The 23,500-nt window shown below is 36.5% G+C and overlaps 1 protein-coding gene across 2 annotated transcripts in view; it reads left to right on the top strand.

The window, feature by feature from the left end:
* Window positions 1-23,500, top strand: part of LOC132158765 (calcium-transporting ATPase type 2C member 1-like) — a 45,765-nt gene continuing 22,265 nt past the window's right edge. Inside the window, exons 1-3 of one of the 2 annotated variants that reach the window (XM_059568315.1) lie at window positions 1-51; window positions 16,395-16,499; window positions 19,713-19,829. In XM_059568315.1, coding sequence (XP_059424298.1) covers window positions 34-51; window positions 16,395-16,499; window positions 19,713-19,829 — 240 coding nt within the window. In that variant the 5' untranslated portion in view covers window positions 1-33. Of the gene's footprint in view, window positions 52-1,634; window positions 1,756-16,394; window positions 16,500-19,712; window positions 19,830-23,500 lie in introns of those variants that run through there. The other variant, XM_059568314.1, reaches the window with a different exon arrangement.

Genomic DNA, 23,500 nt, shown 5'->3' with positions numbered 1-23,500 from the left:
GCTCAACCGACTTCAGAGACTACCGGCACGAAGATGAGTGATGACATTGAGGTATTTTGATAATATTTTTCGAATATTGTGTTTATCATGCAAACATTGAATTGATATAAACATAACATTAACATAAAAAGCAGAAATAGAAGCTAATTAGTAAACAGTAAGTGTTATCATAAAAAAAACTACAACGTTGAGTTACTGGTGACAGGTATTTACAGACTGGTCAAGTGCCGCCCTCACCTGTGACATGCATTGTTGGTAGAAGGCAACACACACACACACACACACACACACACACACACACACACACTCTGGCTAAAGTTTGCAGCCCAGAAACATTATGCGCACAGTGACTCAGGAGAAAATAAAAAATGTAAATGTGTAAATCTAAATGTAAATAACTGGACAGGGTAGATTACTTAAAAATTGTAGTCTCTTGCTGATTACAAATTACTGTCATTCTGACATTTTAGGTAATGTATTCTGACTGCCTCATGTTGTTTCAAACCTATGAATTTCTTCTGCTGAACACAAAATAAAATATTTCGAAGAATGTTAACAACTAAACAGTTTCTGGTCCCCGTTAACTTCAATGTATTTTTCCCCCATACTCTGATAAAGAGAAAGATCACGTCATCAAGAATGCAGAACAGTAGCAACACGCAATTCAAAAATACACAAGGATATAACCAGTGGATATAACCCTTAAGCAGGATACACGATAAGCAGACAATGAATTTGTCAGCCTATTTGCTGTCTTTTTTTTTATATTATTCATAAATAGCTACAGTATGTCGGATTTCTGTGTTTGTTTTCAGTTCTGGGAGATTTGTTTGAACATTGGTAACGAGAAAGAGCTGCGGCTCCGCTAGGCGGCGCTGCGGTTCTGTTAGAGCGCATCCCCGAAGTGTTCGACCAGTCTAGGGGTACGATGCAGGGAAGATCATGAGGTGAAGTAACACCACCAGTTTAGAAAACTCCAATTTATAACAGATATATTTGAAAACTAGGTACTGTATAGAATTTTGAAACGTATAGCGCGGGAATGAATGAATGATTAATTAAGTAAATGCAGTGCAGAGCTGTTACAGTTAGCCAAATCTGTTTAAAAATCGTTTTAGCAATAAAATAAAATAATTTTAATAATTTTAATATTTACAAATAATATAACTGTAGGCTATTCCACACTGACGGAGTGGGGACACAACTTTGTGTTGCTTTTCCTGGATAATTAATTACTTTTTTCTTTTCTTTTCTTTTTGCCAGAACGACATAGGGTGATGAAATAGCATATTTTTTATTGTATTTGCCTTATTTACTCTGTCTATTATTATGATCCCTAAAACGATGTGTCAACATTGCCTAAGGACTGTATTATATTCAATGTTTCGAGACAGAAGCTGGCATACTTTGTTAGATTTGGCGGTTGCTATTTAAACCTAGTGCAAATAATTAATCTGTATATCATTATAACTGATTTCTAAGAACAATTGCATCAGCGACTTGTCTTTCAGTAAAGTATTTGACTTGTGATCAACGTGAACAGTTTTTTTTATTATTATGCTAATAAACATAACACAGGTGTCATTTATATACAAAAGACAAAATGTATTAACATTTATTCAACGTGAACAGTTCCCAAATCTGTTTCCGCCGCCCCGCATCTCTTTTACGTGCCCTGCGCGATGACGCCATCAACGGCCGTCAGACAGACCTGACAAATGCTCGCGGAAGATGCAAAAGAAAAAGGACCCGCTGGTAAGTTTCAACAAAAAACAATTTTCCTTATTACGAGACCCAGTACCGGCGTTATACCTCTCAGAAATCCCAACTGCGAGGCTCAGACAAAGCCCCGTTTGTTCAGACGCTGTTCCACAATGCGTTCGGTATGAATGTGTGCCATGAAACACAGCTAAAACATAATTAGAGACCCGCTGGTGTGATTTAAACATTAGCAGAAAGTGAGCGGTTTGTTGTCGCCACTCGCCCCTCATTCAAATCAACGGCTGCAACGGAAAACAACGTACACCGGTGAGAAAAGCGACAGGAGAAGCTTTAAGGTCAGCCTTCATGTGCTGGGCTGTCAGTGTCTTCAGCAAAATAAACAGTTACGTTAACCGTGTTTAACCGCGTGGCGCGTGACATTTATTAGTGTTGTTGATTAATTCAGTAGGTTTTCCTCTAAAAGCATTTGCGGCTGAGGAAGCTTGAAACTTGAGTTGAGAGTGAAAATAAGTGATACATGCAGTTATTGTAGTGTGTATGAATTGAATTGGTTTATTTTGGTAGTATATAACACATGTATTTTGGAGTAGAGCGTTGGAAAATTGGATATCAGCACACCGCTCTGTTTTGTCTTGTGTACAGTAACCCTCACTTTATAGTCACATCCTGTCAATTATTTCTTTGTTTTTTCAGCTGTTATCTACAGCTACATCTGTTATCTGTGGTTACTCAAACAGAGCAGGGCAGGAACTTATGAAATAGGCCTCAGAGTAAACATATAAGCTTCACGTGAGTAGTAAACTGCACCCCAGCCAACCAGCTGTCCTTCTCTGGCTAATGCGGTGTTTAAAGTTCACTGCCACTGTGTGGTGTGCTTGACTAGAGGTTTTTACAAGCACAGGTGCGACAGTGACAACAAACCTAGAGTAACTGTGGTGACAGAGCCCAGTTCAGAGTTGTTGGCAAGTTTTGAAGCAGACTTGATCAGATAAAATTATGGGAAGTCAGAGAGGTTTATCGCTCTGTCACACAATGCCGGCGCTGTCGTAATTTGCAAGCATGCTTGTTAAAATAGCGTGTACAATCTAACACGTCACGTTAGACTGTGTCCTGTGGCTTAGAAAGTATTCCAATACGTCTGTGGTGAAACGTAAAACCAGTGTAGTGTCAGCTGACAAAGTCAAAGAGAGTCACTAGTTATAATAATGGTCTGTAGAGAATAACAATAGGTTACAGGAAGTAAAAATCCCTTTCTTTATCTTTAGCTTGAAATTTAACAACAAGATAAACTGAACAGACATACCACTCTGAGATTGGGATATGCTTGTGTAAGCCTCAGGTGACTTTATTTTCAGGTTTGTGTTGATGCAATTACATATTTAGATTTTTGTTCTCAAACTGCATCAGTATTTCTTATTAAAGGACTAAAATCCACTGACTTTGCTCAAAAATTAACACCTACAAAAATAGCTTTTGCATTTCTTCTGTTTTGCAATTTTACTACCGAATATTGGATTTAATCTTTTTTATCCACTCCTTTCAATTAGCACAGAATTTGTATTTCCTTTTTTTTTTTTTTTGTAACTGATCACAGGTTTCATTGATCTGAGCTTATGCAGCCCAATTTATGAGTGAATATTGCCATATTGAATATTTAAATTAATATTATCCACAAATAATATATATTATTTTAATTTAAAAGCTGGAATCAATTAATTAAAAAATAAATAAAAGGCCTACGATCAATCATTTCCAAAAAGAAATACAAAACCTGTGACAAATGAAAACAAAAAACCAGGCTGACAGAAAGGTCGAATCCAAGGTTTGTTGATGATCTAGCATTTTTTCAGCAGAGCACAAAGGTTAAATGCCTTATTAAACAAAAGTAGTTTGCTTGAAGTTGTCTCACAAGTTATGTCTGTTGGCACAGTTTTAGTCACAAAGGTTGGGTCACAGTATGCATTGCTTTGTTTTTGCTTTAAATCAGGTTTGTAATTTTGTGAGTCATTTTAGAGCCGGTTGGCTTTGCTTTTGAAGTCTCCATAGAGACAATGAATAGGAAAAGTACTTCCTTAACTGAGGTTTCTAATGTGGTCACTGCTGCACTCTACAGGCCAAAGTAATACCCCATAATGCTGTGCAGTGCTGATCATTACAGAATATGTTTGTGTTTGATTGCAGAGGTGAGGGAGAGTTTAGTGGATGTCTGCTTGTTCACCCCTTGGATGATGTGTAGGGTGTATTTGCACTTTCCATGTGTGTGTAAAAGGTTTTGTGTGTGAAGAAAAACGCTTCATTTCACTGAATTTCCCTCTTTCTCGCTGCCCTGTCCTCTGTTTCTCTCTGTTTTTCACAGCAATTGTGGACTGACATCTCTCTGCTATCTAACATTTCCAGAGAGCCTCCGCCTGCAGGCACTGTCAGGACAGCCAGGAGGAAGATTATAAACCGCGCTCTGTCCCAGCAGCCTCTGCTCCATCTATTTATAACTTTGCAGTGCATTTAACTTTCTTTGAAGCTCCCATTAGTTTTAGGAGACAGATTGAGAAGTAGCTGGAGGAGGTGTGTGTTTCCCTGATGTTTGTTCTTCATCAGACTTTTTTAGAAATGCAGAGTTTTAAGTAAATCCAATGGTATGTTCAGAATCACAGCAAAAGTGAAATTAGGGAGTAAGGCGACTGATAGCATGTGTTTTAGTGTAACATTGTGATGCAATCCTGAAAGTTTTTGTTTGGTATTTTCACAAGTGGAATCAATCTTTTGATTTCCCACCACTGATCAGCCAGGGCTTGGATGTTTGGTCCCTTGTTTACCTTGGTTTTGGAGGAAAAAAAAATCTTTCTCTGTGGGAAGCTCTGTTCTTGTTTCAACAACACTCTTCTCAGAACAGACTTCGGACAGAAAGTCGACAATACCGCTTTTTGTTTTTGTTGAACTGTATGGTCTCTGAGCCTGGATGTATTCCATTGTAAATCTTAATCTTTCGTTTGTTCTTATCCTGAATTCAACTCTTGTAAGCTTTAAATTAAGGTATTATTTCTTTTAATATGGTCACTAACAGCCCAAACAGACCCCTCTTTTCGGGATGTGTATCATTCTCATTAGTTGTGACTACAAAGGCATTATCACTGTTGTTTATAATTATTAATAGAGCTGTGTAGGGGTAACAAAATCTTTTTAGGTGTGCATTAAGAAGGCAGCCTTGTCAGTGGCGCACGAGATGAGATGATGATGTAAGTGTCATTGCATTTGAATGTTTTTGTTAGCCAGGTGAAGAAGCCATTAGATGAGGCACTGATGAGTAATTGATTACACATATTGCTGGAAAAGGGAAAATGCGTAGATCTTGTTTACGTCAAAACTGAAACCAAGCTGTTTACAAAGAATGCATATATCGCACATTTTCTAGAGGGACATCTATCACCGTTGCACTCGCGTCTCACACAAGTGAGCTGCATGTTTAAAAATTAATGTAAGTTCAACTTTGAAAAAACATATCTATAGTCTTAATGGTGTTTTTTTTTTCCCATCCCACTGCAACTCGTGAAAAATATACTCTCTGTGATTGGCTTTCGGCCCTTGGTATTATTTCAAGAATACATACATGCTGCTTTTTTGTTTATAGTTGTTTAAGCTACTTAATTTTAATTGGTTTATAAACATTATTTTAAAATGCCCCTATGCCTTTTCAACTATTACCTTTCGTGCAGTGTGTCATGTAGCTGTATGTGAACATAAAGTGCGAGATAAATATCGTTATTGTCTATAAAAAAAAAAGTCTGCTCACAATTTGCCTAAACAAGTCGTCAGGAATTTTAATCTTATTCTGTTACAGCTCTATGTCACAAAGTAACACATTTGACACATGACCAATCACAGCAGTTAGGGCTCATGGAAAGGAGGGATTTAGAGAGACTGATTCTTTCGCAGGAGTTGTTTATGAATCATTCAGAAATTAGGTAAAATGAAGTATATTTTCTGAGAAAACTAACATGTTTTTTTGAACTTGCATGCATGTAAACCTGTTTTAGGAGACTTAAAAACAATATTAGCAACCATAAAAATGGCATAATAGGGGCACTTTCACATGTTATAATAGGCTCGATATGCCCTCTTGTGGCCTCGGGAGAAAAGCCAAAAGCCAAAGCTTCTTAAAGGTATAGCTCACTCAAAAATTCCAATATTTAAGTGATTGTGCAAATTGTTGAATCAGTGTTTTGAGTTGGTTTCATTTAAAGGCATAATATGTAATTTATTTTTTTGCTGCTTGAGGTTGCGTATTCAAAACAAAACAAAGAAACAAAGGTGTAGTTTAATGACGCCATGACTGTGGAATCATGGGAGTTGTTGTCTTCATCCCCACAGCCGAGGCAATCCAAAGGGTCTCGGGCAGAAATCATATTCATGGATGAGCTAATGATTTATTAACATAGTAGTATGAAGCAGGGTGAGGCCGAAAGCCATCGAAGCGAAACAAGGCTGCTGAATGAGCACGACACATGGCTCAAAAGCAGTGGAGGAACTTGAGGGGTTATGACGTCATTGGCACTGGCAGGCTACACAATGACACTATTGACACGGTCCATGTCACTAGTTTAAATTGCTTATTTCTCTGGATTTAAACATTCATTGAAACATTTGGGATAATGTAAGGGCACAAGTCAGCAAAGTACACCGTGTTTCTAATTATTATGCAAGTCACAGTTCTCTTGAAATATGGTGAGGAAGAAAGATCTTAATGAAGATGTAAAGTATTAAGCAATGCAATGTCTTGCAAAAGCGTCTAAACAAACAATATTTTGCTAAAAGCAAATAAATTATTGAACTGTCAAAAGATTTGTGAGTGACTTCACAAAAACCTCACAGAGAAACCTTCACAGTGGCTGTAGAAACACATTTTCAAACGGTTTAGCAGCATGGTATTTATGCAACATGGGATAGTGTGTTGTCCTGCATGAAAATCCGATACCACTATTCTTAATTTTATACCACAGCAGAAAATGGTCAGTTATGAACTTCACATATCTTTCAGAATTCTTAATGGCACCCTAAAATAACTTTCCATCTCACTTCCCAATATTCAAACCCAAATCATCACCCACTGTCTCCTTGCTGATGTTGCAGTCTCATTGGAATAGAAGGGCCATTCTTCAGAAATCCATGTATCTTCAGAAATCCATGTATCTGGACCATCCATTGTACTGCTGCATTCGTAATGAATAAAACTATTTTTAAAACAAGTCTTCCTGTGTTTCTACAGCCACTGTGTAGGTTTCTCTTTGTGAGGTTTGGTTAGCAGTGACTGAAACGCAGCTTTACACACAACTGGCAGTCTGTATGGAGAGGATCTTGAGCTTAAAACACCTGTTTGCTGCTCAGCAGTGGCTTTTTTTTTTACAGCTGCCAATACATTACAGTTCATTTGTTTGACAGAAACTTTCCCTAAGAAATCTTTATCTGACCAAGATCTTCTGTGCTCTAAGTCACTCACGTAGGGTAAACGTACCTATTAAGCTCACCAAAATCTTCACGGAGACATTTTTAGTGCACAAGCTATTGGTTTATGTTAAAAAGAAATATTAATCTCTCACACAAAAAAATTACATTTTATTTTGAATGACTAAAGCATTTAAATTAATATATACATCATTAAATGCAACACTAAAATCAAGCAACAAGGCATTCAATTTGATCAGTTATATATGTATAGTGAAGTATCATTTAAGCACATTGCAGCATCTAGACAAGTCCACGTTCAGTAACACATAAAAAAAATCTAATAACAAAACAAACCAATAAATTCATTCATTCATGGGGATCAACACAGAAACTAGCCTCACTATGAAGCCTCTTATTAAATGGATTAAATAAGACTTCTCTATAGTCTCTTAAGGCTACATAAGGAATACACTACACAATTTTTGCTCCGATTCTCCACTGATTTAAACTCTGGAGAAGTTGACACTAGTTACCAAAGGTCAGAGCCAGTCTGCAGATTTGAGTTATTTAATAGAAAAGAACATATTTAATAAAAAAAATATGTAGTGTATGATGATCACAGATTCTCAGTCTTTTAGTGTATGATGCCCAGTTTTCCTTTTTTGACTGTTTACAAAGTCGGTGAGTGTATGATGTCTGGTGTTTTAAAAATCTGTTCACATTTTAAAAGTCGTGTAGTTTATTCCAGCCTTTAGTCACTTTTTTCCTGGACAGATACGACAGATTTCTGATGGCTTCTTCTTTGAATGGACTACATGCCTCTTTCAAATTTGGACATAAACTAGAGTTCTGTCTAGATTTTGTTATCTTAAAGCTGTGAAAATAAGTTATTAACCATTTTATAAAGATTAACTTAAAGTGACAACCATCAGTTAAAATGTAAAAGTCTGTTTATGAAGTATTTACATAGACGTTCAATGTGGAAAAGAGTACACTGAGATTAATTGGAGCAGCAACAGTTTTTTTTAATCAATTTCATGTCATATTAAAATGACTATTTTGCCAAATAAATAATCTGTCCTGTATTAAGTTCATTCATATTTATGAACAACTATTAACAATATCTATAAAATTATACTTTTTCTAATTGATGTCACACTAAACTGTGATATTTTCATAGTAGTGTACCCTTTAAGGTCAACTTAAAATAAATGAAATCTTAAAAAATTACAGCAATGCAAAAGCACAGACTAGCAATAAACTCTAAATTTATAATATTATGGATTTAAAAGCACAAGCCAGTAATGTTTGTGAAGTAATATATTAGTGTAGCACAGTCTTATACAGTGAGTCAGCTAACTGTTCTGTAGCATCTGCGCTATGTTGTTAAAACTATATTTTGGATCTAACTTGAATTATTTCCCACATCCAAGTTCCAGGTTATAATGTGCAAAATTCTGAACATTAATCTCTTAATTTTACAGTAATTACAGAAACGTACCCAAAATAAAGGCTTAAATATCTAAGAAAAGCACATTTTGCTACTCTTTTGGTGAAAGTTTTTAGACAGCTTTCAAAATGGACACCAGACAGTGTGAACACATGGAGATCCATATCTCAGTGTGTAATGATCTGATTGACTTGAGGCATGTAGTAACAAACACATCAATTGGTTAAGACATCAAGTAGGGTAATGCATTATTTTGTCTTTTTATAATCTGATCTCAAATATGGAAGTATGGTTAATGGGTACATGAGCTTAGTAGGTACGTTTACCCTATCTTTTGACAGTTCAATTATCTCTATTTGCTTTTTGCATAATATAGTTTCTTTAGATGCCTTTTGTAAGACATTGCATTGCTTCATACCTTCAATCTTCAGAAAGATCTTTCTTCCTCACCGTATTTCATTAGAACTGTGACTTGCTTAATAATGTGGAACAATCTTTTTAAGAAGGGTTCTTATTTACCCTAGACCTGGCTAACAATTGAACAAACCTGTCTGAAATTTTGACCAGTTATCCAAAAAGATGTCAAAAAACCCCCAACAAAAATCTGAAAGCCTATTGATGTCACTTGCATAATAATTTGGAACACGGTGTATATAACACTGTTCTAGTGGTTTTTGGATATATTAATAAAAAAAAGCTCACATATTGTGCCTTTAAACTGTTCAAAAGAACTAATCATTTGAATGAAGTAGGTTTTCAGGAATACTAACACACATATGTACATGTCAGAGCTCATTGTCTTTCAAACATATTTTATTGGTTTGTCATATTTCTACTCTTTTAGAAATTTTTTTATTCTCTTGAAACTTGGTTAAACAAATAATTACATAAGATACAGCGCAGAATGTGTTTATGGCATATGGAATACAGTGTTGGTTACTGTGTTAAAAATGTTTTATTTATTGCTAGTGTTGCAAATATTGTAAATAATCTGAGTTTGTACTTGGCAGGAGAGAAGTTTCTCTTGCTCTCATAGATACATGTACAACATTTTTGTCACAAACAAAAGGACTGATCATTGCAGGTTTCATAAAGGGTGCTTGAAGTACTTGAATTTGACTTTTTGAAATTTAAGTCCTGGAAAACCCTTGAAAACAGCCATATTTTTCAGAAGGTACTTGAAAAGTCCTTACATTCTTAAAGGGCAGAGTATATATGAAATAAGTGTATTTTTATGCAAAATTAAAGATGCAACACTTCTTATATAAATTTAGTTGTTTTGCCTGTTTTGCGTGGCTTTTAGCAGCGCACAAGAACTTGCGATATTACTCCTTGAGGTGAAAAGTGAAAAGTTTGCATATTACATTATGTAGGCCTATTTTATCAGGGTTGGTCAATAAGACCATGTACTTGGTTTTGGTACTTTATTTGAACAAATTATTATTGCCATATCATTAGTTTATATATAAATAGTCACACTAAAGCCTGTTTTTCACTTAGGTCTATTTGTTTAACTAAAAAATATCTGATTACTCAATTATCAATATAACCAGTAGATAACTTGATTAACAAAATAATCAGCAGTTACAGCTCTAAATTAGTTCAAATATTTTCAAATACAACTGCATTGTTTTGATTTGTGTGACAAATATTTTGTCATAAAAAAAAATCTGAAAATAGTATTAAAATATTGTCTCATTCTAGTGAACCAAGTATCTGTTCATCTCGTGAGCTAAGTGTATTGTCACACACCCTAGTGTTGATAAGTGGTGAAACCGCTCATAATTTCCCAAGTGTATGATACAGCTTTCATTCTTCAGGTCAATCATTTTCATGAAAAAAATAAAATACAAAAATCAGTTTGAATAAAGAAAGTGATAACTTTGCCATAATATCCTTCCAAATGTTAAATGCATTCTTTTGTGCTGCACTTTATTTGTGCCATTTCGTTTTATTCGTTTATTAGAGTTCAAAAGTTAATAACATTTATTTTTTGATAAGTGAGATCTCTGAAAAAAAAAAAAAAGTAGTGCTTGAAAAGTTCTTGAAATTTCTGGTATTTCATTTTGCAGTTTCTTTACTAACCCAGTCATTGAAATGTACTGAGGAACAATCCGGACTGCCCATCAACACAAATCAATGGAGGGAGGTGGAGGCGTTTTGACTTTTGACTATCAAAAGTACAAACATTTCCATAGACAAAGATTAAATCCAGGTGTGGCCATTCAAAGAATTTGTGTGCGTGTTTGTGTTCTGGTTTGTTTAGGAGCGTTGCGTAATGTTCAACTTGTCAGATGGAGGACGGAGAATGATGATGGTTAAGAACATGGCAGGGCCTGAGGATGTTTTTATCAGTTTTTAGTGAACTGCATTTTTCCACCTCCTTATTGTGTACTTTCTTACATTCTTTTCATACCACATACATAAGCTCCTACTCTAAAACAGTTTGAAAGGTGAAGAGAGGTTGATGGGGGAGAGTGCGGTTTCAACTACGTGGAGGCTCTGCTAGAGTGAACATGACCTTGTGCCTCTCAGTGGACTGCAGATGATCATTCTCGATCATCTAATGGAAATCAGTTTGTTCAGCATGGCCTTGAACCTGCGCTTGGCCCAATTCTGTCTGCAGGAGAACCAGGCAGAGTTTGTAATTGAGACCCAGATAGGGCGACCCGGGAGACATGAAAACAATTAAAGCTTTATTTATTTATTTATTTTCAATTCATGTCGCTGGCTGAGTAAAATGATAAATTGCTTACCTTGCTTTCGATATCACACTTGTTAGTAATTGATTAAGAGTTTTAACAACATGATGTAGTTGTAGAGAAAAACTGTCAATCAAATAGCACATCTTAGTGATAATAAATTCACGTCACATTGCTGACACTGGTTAGAGGAGAATAATGAGAGGTTGAGCTATTATTAGATCTCTGAAATGTTAAGGGTTGTTTCAACCCTGTGTTATTTTCTGTATTTGCGGAGTGCAAAATTAGTTCTTCAGTCGAATGTCAAAGATTTCCATAAAAGAAAGTGGCAAAATCTACCAGTCCATCCTGCTTGTGCATGTGCATTTTTAGTTGTCTAAAACCATACAATTGCTTTGTGTGAGGAACTAAGTTTAGAGCATTAATTGAATGTGCTGTCTGCTGTATTGTTTTTGTATTGTTTTCAAACTCGCCTACATCCTCCTGATAAATCACAAGAATTGGTGGTGTTTGGTGTCAGTGACTTCAATCCTGATTCTTTTGAAATTTTCTAGTGATGCACCGAAATGAAAATTCTGCGCCGAAACAGAAACCGAAAATTTAGGATGCACTTGGCAGAAAACCGAAACTGAAGCCGAAAATGGCTTCTTTTAAAAACGTATATATATATTGCTTGGATTTAATGGATCTGAGATGAAAAATCACAATATAATAATCAAAATTTTATTAACAGTTACATAACAAAACATAAAATATTTTTAACAATAAATATAAATAATAATTATTCTTCAAGTTTTATGTTCCATCAAATAAAATAGTTTTTTAAAAATTGTGCAAAAAAAATCCACAATTTTGGAGATTTTGCAGAACAAATGCTACATATTGCAACTTTGGTGTCCTCTCGTATAGGGCTGTCACTTTTGTGAAAAAAAAAATCCTGTTCGATTTTTGAGACATAGGCAAAGTGTTCATTGAATCGTTAGTAAATTGCCTATATTTAGCGTTGATCCGTTTTTCAACGCCAAATATAGGCAAATCCACCGACAACTAAACAGGCATTAGGGCGAACGTAAAGAGGGCGCTTGAGACGCGCACAAGTCAGCAATGTGGACTGCCATAACATCAATGAAAAACATTACTGAAGGCTACATTGATATTATGCACTAATAGGCTGTGTGTGTGTGTGTGTCAGAACCTGCAGTTGCTGTGTGACGCGCGTTCGCTGCGAGCGTATAGTGGCGAGCTGGACGCACTCCGAGAGAAGGCCGTTAAAATCGATTCCCTATTTTCGTTTTCGAAACTTGTGTTGGTTGGTCCGATCGATTGTGCAGCTTTTGTGACAAGCTTTTTTTTATTGTGACAGCCTTTTGACATGCTTAATCTTTGATAGGCAGACGCGTGATAACAGCTCGACCGTGAGTGAAACCTTAGCGCTTGTGCACGGATGGGAGGGGCGAGTGACATTCATTTTCGGTTTACGTTTTCCTGGACCTGGATATTGACCTGGATATCTCAGATAGCACTCATTCATTAGTTTAAAGAGCCTGTTCAGAGAGACGTGAGAACGTGGGATTGGCTCATCTAGGTTTAAGCAGTTGCCTTGCCACCTTTAATAATGGGAATCCGCTCATGCTCAGACACACTAGATCTTCGGTAAGATACTTTCTTTTATCTCTACGCTGGACCTGCCGAGTGATAGTGCAGCAAGAATTTGGTGTAACACTTCAATATGCCAAGCTGATGTATGTGGCGCTGTAAGAAAAATGCTGGATCTGATGCTCAACGATACAGACTACAAAAGGTAGCCCTGATTTTCTATTTCTCTGTAGCATTTTTCTCAGTTTCTCTCCATCATCTTTTAAGAAGGGGGTCAATCCTGAACGAAACCAACCAATGACATCCATCCTGAGGGTAACGCTTAAAAGTTCATGCTCGGAGACTATGTTTAGAATATGCTCTGAGCAACTTGTCTCTCTGGTATGTTTTGCAGTCGTGTCCTGAAATCCAGTCACAGCAGGATTTTGTATATATTTGCATATTGTGCACAAAAATTTAAAAAACCATCTGGAATGTTTTGTTCTTTCCATTGTAACCTAGTTTGTTTAAAGTGTAGGATTATTGAACAACATTTCTGAGCATTTAACCATTTACCTTTAGGTCAGTGGTTTTCAAACCTCTCCATGAAGTACCCCCTGCACTGCACATTTTATATGTCTCCCTGTATCTGACAAACCCACTTCAGATCTTGCAGGCTCCCCTACTGAGCTGATGAGTTGAATCAGGTGTGATAGATGAGGGAGTAATACAAAATGTGCAGGGCTGGGGGAACTCCAGGACAGGTTTGAGAACCGCTGCCTTTGGTAATTCCGAATGACCCGAGAATTAGGCTTGGGCGGTATCCAGATTTTTATACCTTCGAACCTCCCCCCTTTTTTACCTCCGTATAAGGTATTACTGTGAAAAATTGAAAAATTATGACGTAAGGCTCAGACAGCGTCACCAAACTGTTGGCTTGTGCCTAAACCATTCAGAAACTGAATACCAAACACTAATACTGAAACAATAACAAAATAACATGCACAACAATATTAACAACTTTTATTAGCAACAAATAGCAGTTTATAAAAAAGCGCAAATTCAACAGTCAAACAGAATTAAATTAACAAACATCCAGAACAGTGTTTTCGCAGAGACGTGCACACAATCAATTAAATTAAATCACACCCTCCAAACAACTTTTAATAACAAAGAGCAGCTTATAAAAAAGTGTAAATAGACCCACAACAGTCAACCAGAGTGGAATTAACATAAACATCCATATTATAAAAATTATTGCAAACCAATAGGCCTAAATAAAAACAACTTCTTTCCAGTCTTCTTTCCATTATTGTTTTTAACGAAAACCAAATAAAAATACCTGAATCAATTAAATAAATAAAAATTAACAGTGCGAATAGGAACGAATGGCATGTGGCATTAAATCTAGTCAAGATTTTTCGCAAAAAAAACCCCCAGCATGTTTACTTTTTCCGGGTTTACCTTCACGTTGTAGACAGACAACTTTACCTGCGGTGCTGAAAACCCGCTCCGATGGTGTGCTTGTGGCACAGACGCACAGGTACTGTGCCGGAAAACGCCCAGCTGCATGCTGGCGGTGGACCTAGAAGTTGTTGGTCTTGCATTGGGAGGCGTTGAAACTGTCGCACTGCATGAACTCGGGTCCATCATCGCAACAGTGAGTGGATGGTGGTTTCGTATTTGTGACCTTAGGTTTGATGTATTTCCATCTCTCGCGGTCACCTTTTTGTTGCACAATTTGCAAATTGCCTCGTCTGTATTAACCCCCTCTCCCTTCTTGTTCGGTCAAATACCGAAATACTGCCAAACTGCAGAAGTTTGGTCACTCAGTGCACGATTCACCATCTTTCCCCCTCTCTCTCTTTCTCCTCCACGCTGCCAGGTGATGACAACCACACATACACATTTTTAGGCATTAAATATATTTAATATTTAATCCTTGTCTCCTATATAAGTGCATTGTTTTTTATGACTGTATTGAAACTGATACCGTTGCTGTTTTTAGATCCTGCAGTATACCATATTACCGTATTACCGCCCAGGCCTACTGAGAATATATCTACATTTCATTTCAACTTCTGTTCTCACAGTCACAAGTTACAGTAAATGTAAATCATTGGCCGAAACTTAGAAATTAGAAAACAAACTGGCAGCAAAAGTAGTTCCTGGCCATTATAAGTTGGCTTGAAAAATGCTACTAAAAAAAGTACCATGTACTGTACCCAGTGGAAAACCCCCCAAAAGTGAACGTACCCATCCCTACCATGCAGTGGAAAAGTGCCAAGAGAGAAACCTGCACAGTGGCTGTAGAAATGCACAAAGACATGTTTTTAAATAGTTTTAATTCATTAACGAATGCTGCAGTACAATGGATGGTCCAGATAAAATGGATTTCTGATAGTTGATGAATGGCCATCCTATTCCAATGAGACTGCAACATCAGCAAGGAGACAGTGGGAGGAAGGTCATTTTAGGGTGTCAAAGTTCATAACTGACCATTTTCTACTGTGGTATAAAATGAAGAATAGTGATCTCGGAAATAAAAGGTTTTTCATGCAGGGCAACACACTATCCCATGCTGCATAAATACCATGCTGCTAAACCGTTTGAAAATGTGTTTCTTTGTGAGGTTTGGTTTGCAGTGACTGAAACGCAGCTTTACACACAACTGCCAGTCTGTATGAAGAGGATCTTGAGATCTTGAGATGCCTTTTGCAAGACATTGCATTGCTTTATACTTTCTATCTTCAGAAAGATCTTTCTGTCTCACCATATTTCAAAAGAACTGTGACTTGGATAATAATGTGGAACAATCTAAGTAGGGTTTCCATTTACTTAAGAAGTGTTGAACAAACCTGTCTGAGATTGATACTAGTTAGCTGAAATGATGTGAAAAACAACACAAACAAAAAGCTGACTCTTTATTGTACCGAAATCCTATTGATATGTTATGTTACTTGCATAATAATTTGGAACACAGTGTATAATGAAGCCTGTATGTTTGTTTGTGAAGCTTAACCTGATGTTCATGACCATCTAGAGTTTAATGTCATTCTGTTTCCTAATGCTTTCCAATCCATCCGCTGGGCTCCATCATCACTGTCGGACAATCTTCCTCCAGTCAGACCGAGGCACAGCTATGGATTGCTCTAATGCATCTTTTATATCTGATTGTCTTTGCAAATTGAGAAAGTGTCAAATGATTTTACGGGAGCTGTCCTATGACTGGTTGTTCTGGTCAAAATGATTCATGTGCTTTGCCTAGATTTGTTTATTGTTTCCATGTGCAGCACTTGAATGGGTCAATCTCTCTGAGCCTGTAAAACTTTTTTTTTTTTTTTGAGGAGAGATTAGTAATCTTGGATTTAAATTATCTCCAACGTTGTAACCTTTTTAAATCACAGGGGTTATCAGTTTTAGCCAGGATTCTAACATTCTCCTCTGGTGATGTTTTGTTTTAATCTGTTTAAAATAAATACATTTTTGTTGTTTTCTTTTTTCAGCTTGCAGAGTGTCAACCCCACTGTGAAAATGAGACCATGGTTCCAGTACTGACTTCAAAAAAAGCCAGTGAACTACCTGTGAACGAGGTTGCCTGTGCACTGCAGGTAGGCTTTATTCAAGTCACACATAGACATGTGCCGGTATTGTTCGGTAATGTGATATATCACAATAATGCAAATGACGCTGGACAGCAGAAATGCAACCATTTCCCCAGAAACCCGTAAACAAAGAAGCTGCACTACTTTGTTTCTGAAAGGTATAAACATCCATTCAGATTTTTGTATTGCTATGGTCTTCATCACAATGCTACATATTTAAATGTTTAGACTTAATAGGCTATTTTAAAAGTTTTTGTTTATATTTTAATCTGCATGAAAACATGCCCTAGATATTGTTTGAAAATGTCTTGATTCTTTATTGTTCAGTCACACTTTACATTAAGGCTCTATAGTTAATTCATTAACCCTCTACATTGCGAGTAAATCACTAACATTTGCGACTAAATTTTACTCTGGGCGACTAAATTATGTCTATTGTTAGCCATTGGCTAATAAATTCATAGATTTTACTCGCCAGTGTGCGTAGTCAAGGCTATAGTCACTCGCTATACACTGACTGAGCTTTCATTGGAAATGTGTTAATTAAAAAAAACATAATTAAATTTAGTTCAAGGGGTCATCGGATGCTACATGTACTTTTACAAGTAGTTTGAACTGAAATGTGTGTTGGCAGTGTGTATACAACCACCCTATAATGATAAAGATCCACCCAGTGTTTTTTTATTTTTTTATTTACTAAAATCTTTACCCCTTTCTCAAATCGATTCGAAATCAGATTCCTATCTTTCTGATGTCACACAGACAGGCCCCTCCCTCGATAGCTTGATTGACTGTAGTGGTTCACCACAGATTGGACTGGCATCTTACCTTAGACCTGCTCTGAGTGAGCTGTCATCAGTCCGCCATTGTTTCACCACCAGAGATAATGTAGATAAGAATGTCTCCTAAGTGATTCAAGTGTAACTAAAAGTTTAATAGTGCTTAATACCATAATATTATGCTTGACTGACTGATAAAGAAGCTAAGATTTAAGAAGCTTAAATTATAAATATGATCCAATATTTCAAGAAGTGAGTATAAAGTTTATTTAATGAATCTTTGCAAATCGCCTTTCCTAATAATTGTGCTGATTAGCAACTTTCACTATAATTGCAGCTAAAGTAAACAGTCCCTCAAAGAGCAGCTCGGAAGAGAGGGGCGGGGTCAGCAAAGCTCATTAACATTTAAAGGAAAATGCTACAAAATGGCTTGCTACAAAAAGGTGTTTTTTACACTACCATTGAGAACTTTTAACCAAACTATATTACAGACCCTAAAGAATCATATCAGCTTGTGGAAAATAGGCATCCAATGACCCCTTTAAATATTTAATTGATTGGCAACCTTAAATAGCTGCACAACATATTAACAAAAACTCTCTGCAATGATGCATTTTATGGATTATTGTTTAATTATCAGAGCAAATGTATTTTTGCTGCATCATTGTTCGCTACTTTGTTGTGATTTGTTGACACATTTAAGGTTGTTGATTCATTCTCAGTAATTGCGCTGTTATAGAGTACAAAAAGCTTTGTTGATCATACTACAGTTGCCACTATTGTTGGTTGCCTTTAATGTTTTTGTGCAACTTAATCAGTTATTTAAGGGAGTAGTTCCATACACAAGTGTTTTAGACATCACAGCCTGAAAGATAAGCATGTACATGTAACCGCTATATAAATAGAATTATTACCTCAAGTTTAAAAGTTGAGCCATGACTTTTTATAAAAAATGTATTGAAGTATGTTCATCATTATTGATCACAGTTTTAACCAGTAGGAGACTAAAAAAAAGTTCAGTTTGTCTTTTGGGGAGGGATTTGTAGGGATGAAAGAACATTTTAAGAACCTTTTATTTTACTTTATTTAATATCACAACATCATTAAATCTACAATTAATTTTATAATGCAAGCCAAAAAGACCTCTTTGGTTTACATGACATTTTTCACAATGATTTATATGAGCTATGTAAAAGGGATCACATTAAACTAAGACAGTCTTTACTTACATTTATAGTTGAATTAGTACAACTTGGTAAAATGCATCAGCAAATCTTTCTAGAACTTTCAAATTAAAGTCAATTTTGACATAAGAGATATTCTGCCATTATTGCAAAATAATATGATACCAGTGTGAAGTATTCATTATACTAATACTAAATAAATATTTGGCTGCAGAATGCCACAACTGAGCAATGCAACTTCTAGGAACTTCAAGGAAGGACTTCTTGGAACAATATTGAGTGTTGACTTTAAATGTCGACATCCTTTGTTGTCCCTTTATCAGCAGTCTCATCAAGCATTATTGGCACCTGATTTAGTGACAGGGCAAGGCATAGGACTTTGATTGTTTCCAGAGCAAAACAGGATGTTGATCCTGGATCATGTTCTGCTTATTTAAAGCACATTGTGTGTCTAGCCACAGCCTATCGAAACAACAATTTCCTCATGCACCAAATGCACAGACTGTATACTTTGACTCAGAGGAATTCAAAGCCCATCCCTGCGGATATCGTGCAGTGTCCCTTGATGAATCACACCAGGAAGATTAGAGAGTGCTGGGATGCTCTTGCAGTCTCAGCGTGGATGATAGAGCTTGTAGTGCCATGTCCATCACCACACTGACATGACCATCTGCTCCCAGAAGACCTTTATTCATCCACTGTAATCAACATTCAGCCACATTCTCCTGGAAGCACTTTAACCATGAATAATACAACATTGGTAGTAGTATATTAATAGAAAATAAAACAATGTATCTTTCATTTGTGCACCCACAGAAGCTGCCATGTTTTTTTAGTGTAAACTGAAGATGGAAAGCAAAGGAGACCTTTTGGCTTCCCAGTTTGTTGTAAAGTGATACAAAGCGGTCAAATTGTGTTGTATTCAGCACGATTCCTAATATTGCTCAGACAGCAGGTCTGTAGTTACAGTCATCAAGTCATTAAAGCTCTCTCCAGTTCACGATACAGTGCTCTGGTCTCAAGGTCTTTCTTCACGCAGGGAGCAGAAATGCATTGTTGGGGACCGTTATCTAACAGTAGACATACCAAAGCTCAAGTTCCAGGACACTGGCTTTATTAGTTGTTTCCATGGCTCCAGCATTCTTATTTGTTACTGGTTAATGTCAGTTGTCATGGTTACACATCAGATGAGTGTTATTTTGGGAAAGCTGAGTTTTTTTTTTTCTGACCGTTCTCTTCGTCTCTCCCTTTGTTAGGCTGACCTGCAGTTTGGTCTCACCCAGGAGGAGGTTACAAGACGTCGCACCTACCACGGATGGAACGAGTTTGACATTAGTGAAGATGAACCACTCTGGAAAAAATATATCTGTCAGGTAGGTTGGTTAGCCAAAACATTAACAAAAGGAAAAAAAAAAAAAACTTTGATTCTTAACTTGGTAATTTCAGAATTTCAGGCAATAGGAATTTAAATGAAATGTTAACATTTTTGGTACCACTGCAAAAAACTACCACAATGATACACGGCCCTTTAAATTAAATTACAAATATGGTCAAATTAAATAATTTATCAACTCTTACACTGTGTATACACCGCACACTATAGAACTCATTATAATCAGTGATGCTGTCTACACTGGATGAGGGACGGTATGACATGACACAACAATTCCCTGACAGTAAACTGCTGCCTCGTTCTGTTTATGATAGGGATGTTCATTTTAACAAGTTATTTATACAAGAATTTTGGCTGATTATACAATAATTTAAATGGTTTAAAAAGTAATTTATTCTTTTCAGCAATTTATCAAAATATTTAAAAAGGTTTGCTGCATTGTTAAAATAGGCTACACTATGCGTATAAAAGATTGTGTTTTTTTAGAGAGAGAAAAAACACGTCACGTAGCCTGTTAATAAGTCGCATTTTATTACTTCATTCAGAAATAGGCCTAATGCCAACACAAAATGTTTACAAACATTATAATAAACTGTAAACATAGCTTTGCTATTTTAGTTCCCCTCACTCCACAACAAATCCTTTCAGTTAACATTAGCCTATTTAAAAAAGAACAAGAATAAAAAAATAGCCTATAAGAAGTTATAGCAATATAAACGACAAGCCAAAACTAATTAATTTAGGCTAAAACGAAACTGAAACCAATGTTGGGTCTCTCATGTATATTTGCAATGTACTTGAATGCCAAATTATTATTTATAATAGCCTACTTCACACACATTCCAACATCCACGTAAAACGAAATGTTTTGCTTAACATCATGGTGGTACAGTGATGACACTTAACAGCACAGATTTTATTACATATTTAAACTGAGCAGTGTTTTTTTTTTCCATATGTTTGACTGACTGTATTTTATAATGATAATGAACAGGCTGCATCATCAAAGTTGCAAAGCTTATCTTTGTGCACGAGTGCGGCTCCGGTGCAATTACTTGACCCCCCGACCCCAACAAATCTTTGTGCATTTCCTTTCGCGTAAAAATATATTTCAAGTAAAAATATATTTCTCGTACATGCCTATTTGTTTTTCTTCGCTCGCAGAAGCGCTGCAAGTGCGTGATGTGATATAGTGTTCTAAACACTTTTGACTTGACTCAGCATGTGCATGGACCCACACACAAAGGTGGACACACTCTAGACTTAATCATCAGTAGGGGTCTAAAAATTTCATCCATTGTTATTAAGGACATAGCACTATCTGATCATTTCTGTATTTTCTTTGAAATTTTGTTGTCTGCTACAACTGAATCTAGATCGGTCTCTGTCAGAAGGAGATGTATTAACGAGAACACAAGTGTACTATTTATGGAGGCTATATCTTTAACACCAATCATTTCTGCAGACTCTGTTGATACTCTCCTTGATTCATTCAACTCAAAATTTAAGAATGTTATTGATGATATTGCTCCAATAATAATCAGAAAGAAAACAAACAGACAGAAATCAGTTTGGAGAAGATAAACAGCAGTTCAGACTATGAAAAGACAATGCAGAAAAGCAGAGCGGATGTGGCGGAAGACAAAACTTGAAATTCACTATAGCATCTACAAAGACAGCCTTCATGCTTTTAATGTGAAACTAGCCACAGCTAGACAGAATTTCTTCTCAAACCTTATAAACAGTAACTTAAATAACACTCGTACTCTTTTTGCCACTGTTGAGAGACTGACAAACCCCCCAAGTCAGATTCCCAGTGAAATGCTCTCAGACAGCAAATGCAATGAGTTTGCATCCTTCGTTTCTGAGAAGATCATCAATATCAGGAAGGCGATAAGCACATCCTCAAGTAATGCAGAGGTCAGACAGATTAGGCCACAATATAAAAAAGATACTATGTCGATTTTTTGAAGCAATTGATAGCAAAATTCTGGAAGACATAGTGCAGCACCTAAAATCGTCAACCTGCTATCTTGACACACTTCCCACATCTTTTTTCAAAAATGTGTTTAACTGCTTAGAAGCAGATCTTTTAGAAGTGGTGAACGCCTCACTTCTTTCTGGGACATTTCCTAACTCCTTAAAAAATGCAGTTGTTAAGCCCCTCCTGAAAAAGAGCAATCTTGATAACACCATTTTGAGCAATTTTAGACCAATATCTAATCTTCCTTTTATAGGTAAAATTATAGAAAAGGTAGTTTTTAATCAGCTGAACAAATACTTACACTCAAATGGATACCTGGACAATTTTCAATCTGGTTTTCGACCGCATCACAGCACAGAGACAGCACTCATTAAGATAATAAATGATATTCGCTTAAATTGTGACTCTGGCAAAATATCGGTGCTGGTATTGCTAGATCTCAGTGCTGCGTTTGACACTGTCGATCATAACATACTACTAGAGAGACTGGAAAACTGGGTCGGGCTTTCTGGGATGGTACTCAAATGGTTCAGGTCATACTTAGAAGGGAGAGGTTATTATGTGAGTCTAGGAGAGCATAAGTCTAAGTGGACGTCCATGACATGCGGAGTCCCACAAGGGTCAATTCTTGCACCGCTCTTGTTTAGCCAGTATATGCTTCCCCTAAGTCAAATAATGAGAAAGAACCAAATTGCCTATCACAGCTATGCTGATGATACCCAGATTTACCTAGCCCTATCTCCAAATGACTACAGCCCAATTGACTCCCTCTGCCAATGCATTGATGAAATTAATAGTTGGATGTGCCAGAACGTTCTTCAGTTAAACAAGGAAAAAACTGAAGTCATTGCATTTGGAAACAAAGATGATGTGTTCAAGGTGAATGCATACCTTAACTCTAGGGGTCAAACAACTAAGAATAAAGTCAGGAATCTTGGTGTGATTCTGGAGACAGACCTTAGTTTCAATAGTAATGTCCAAGCAATAACTAAATCGGCATACTATCATTTATAAAACATTGCAAGAATTAGATCTTTTGTTTCCAGCCAAGACTTGGAGAAACTTGTTCATGCCTTCATCACCAGCAGGGTGGACTATTGTAATGGGCTCCTCAACCGGCCTTCCCAAATAGACCATTAGACAGCTGCAGCTCATCCAGAACGCTGCTGCCAGGATTCTGACTAGAACCAGAAAATATGAGCATATCACACCAGTCCTCAGGTCCTTACACTGGCTTCCAGTTACATTTAGGATTGATTTTAAAGTACTTTTACTTGTATATAAGTCACTAAATGACCTAGGACCGAAATATATTGCAGATATGCTCACTGAATATAAACCTAACAGACCACTCAGATCACTAGGATCGAGTCAGTTAGAAATACCAAGGGTTCACACAAAACAAGGAGAGTCCTCCTTTAGTTACTATGCCGCCCGCAGTTGGAATCAGCTTCCAGAAGAGATCAGATGTGCTAAAACACTGGTCACATTTAAATCTAGACTTAAAACTCATCTGTTTAGCTGTGCATTTATTGAATGAGCACTGTGCAATGTCCGAACTGATTGCAATATATATTTTCACTGTTTTTTTATTTAATATTATGTAAAATTATTTTCTTACTGTTTTAAATTCATTTTAAATAAGTACAGTTTTAATAATTTTAAAA

This window comes from Carassius carassius, chromosome 15 (assembly GCF_963082965.1).
Source record: "Carassius carassius chromosome 15, fCarCar2.1, whole genome shotgun sequence".
In the NCBI taxonomy this organism is placed as follows: domain Eukaryota; kingdom Metazoa; phylum Chordata; class Actinopteri; order Cypriniformes; family Cyprinidae; genus Carassius; species Carassius carassius.
This window is presented reverse-complemented; position numbering and strand designations above follow the sequence as displayed.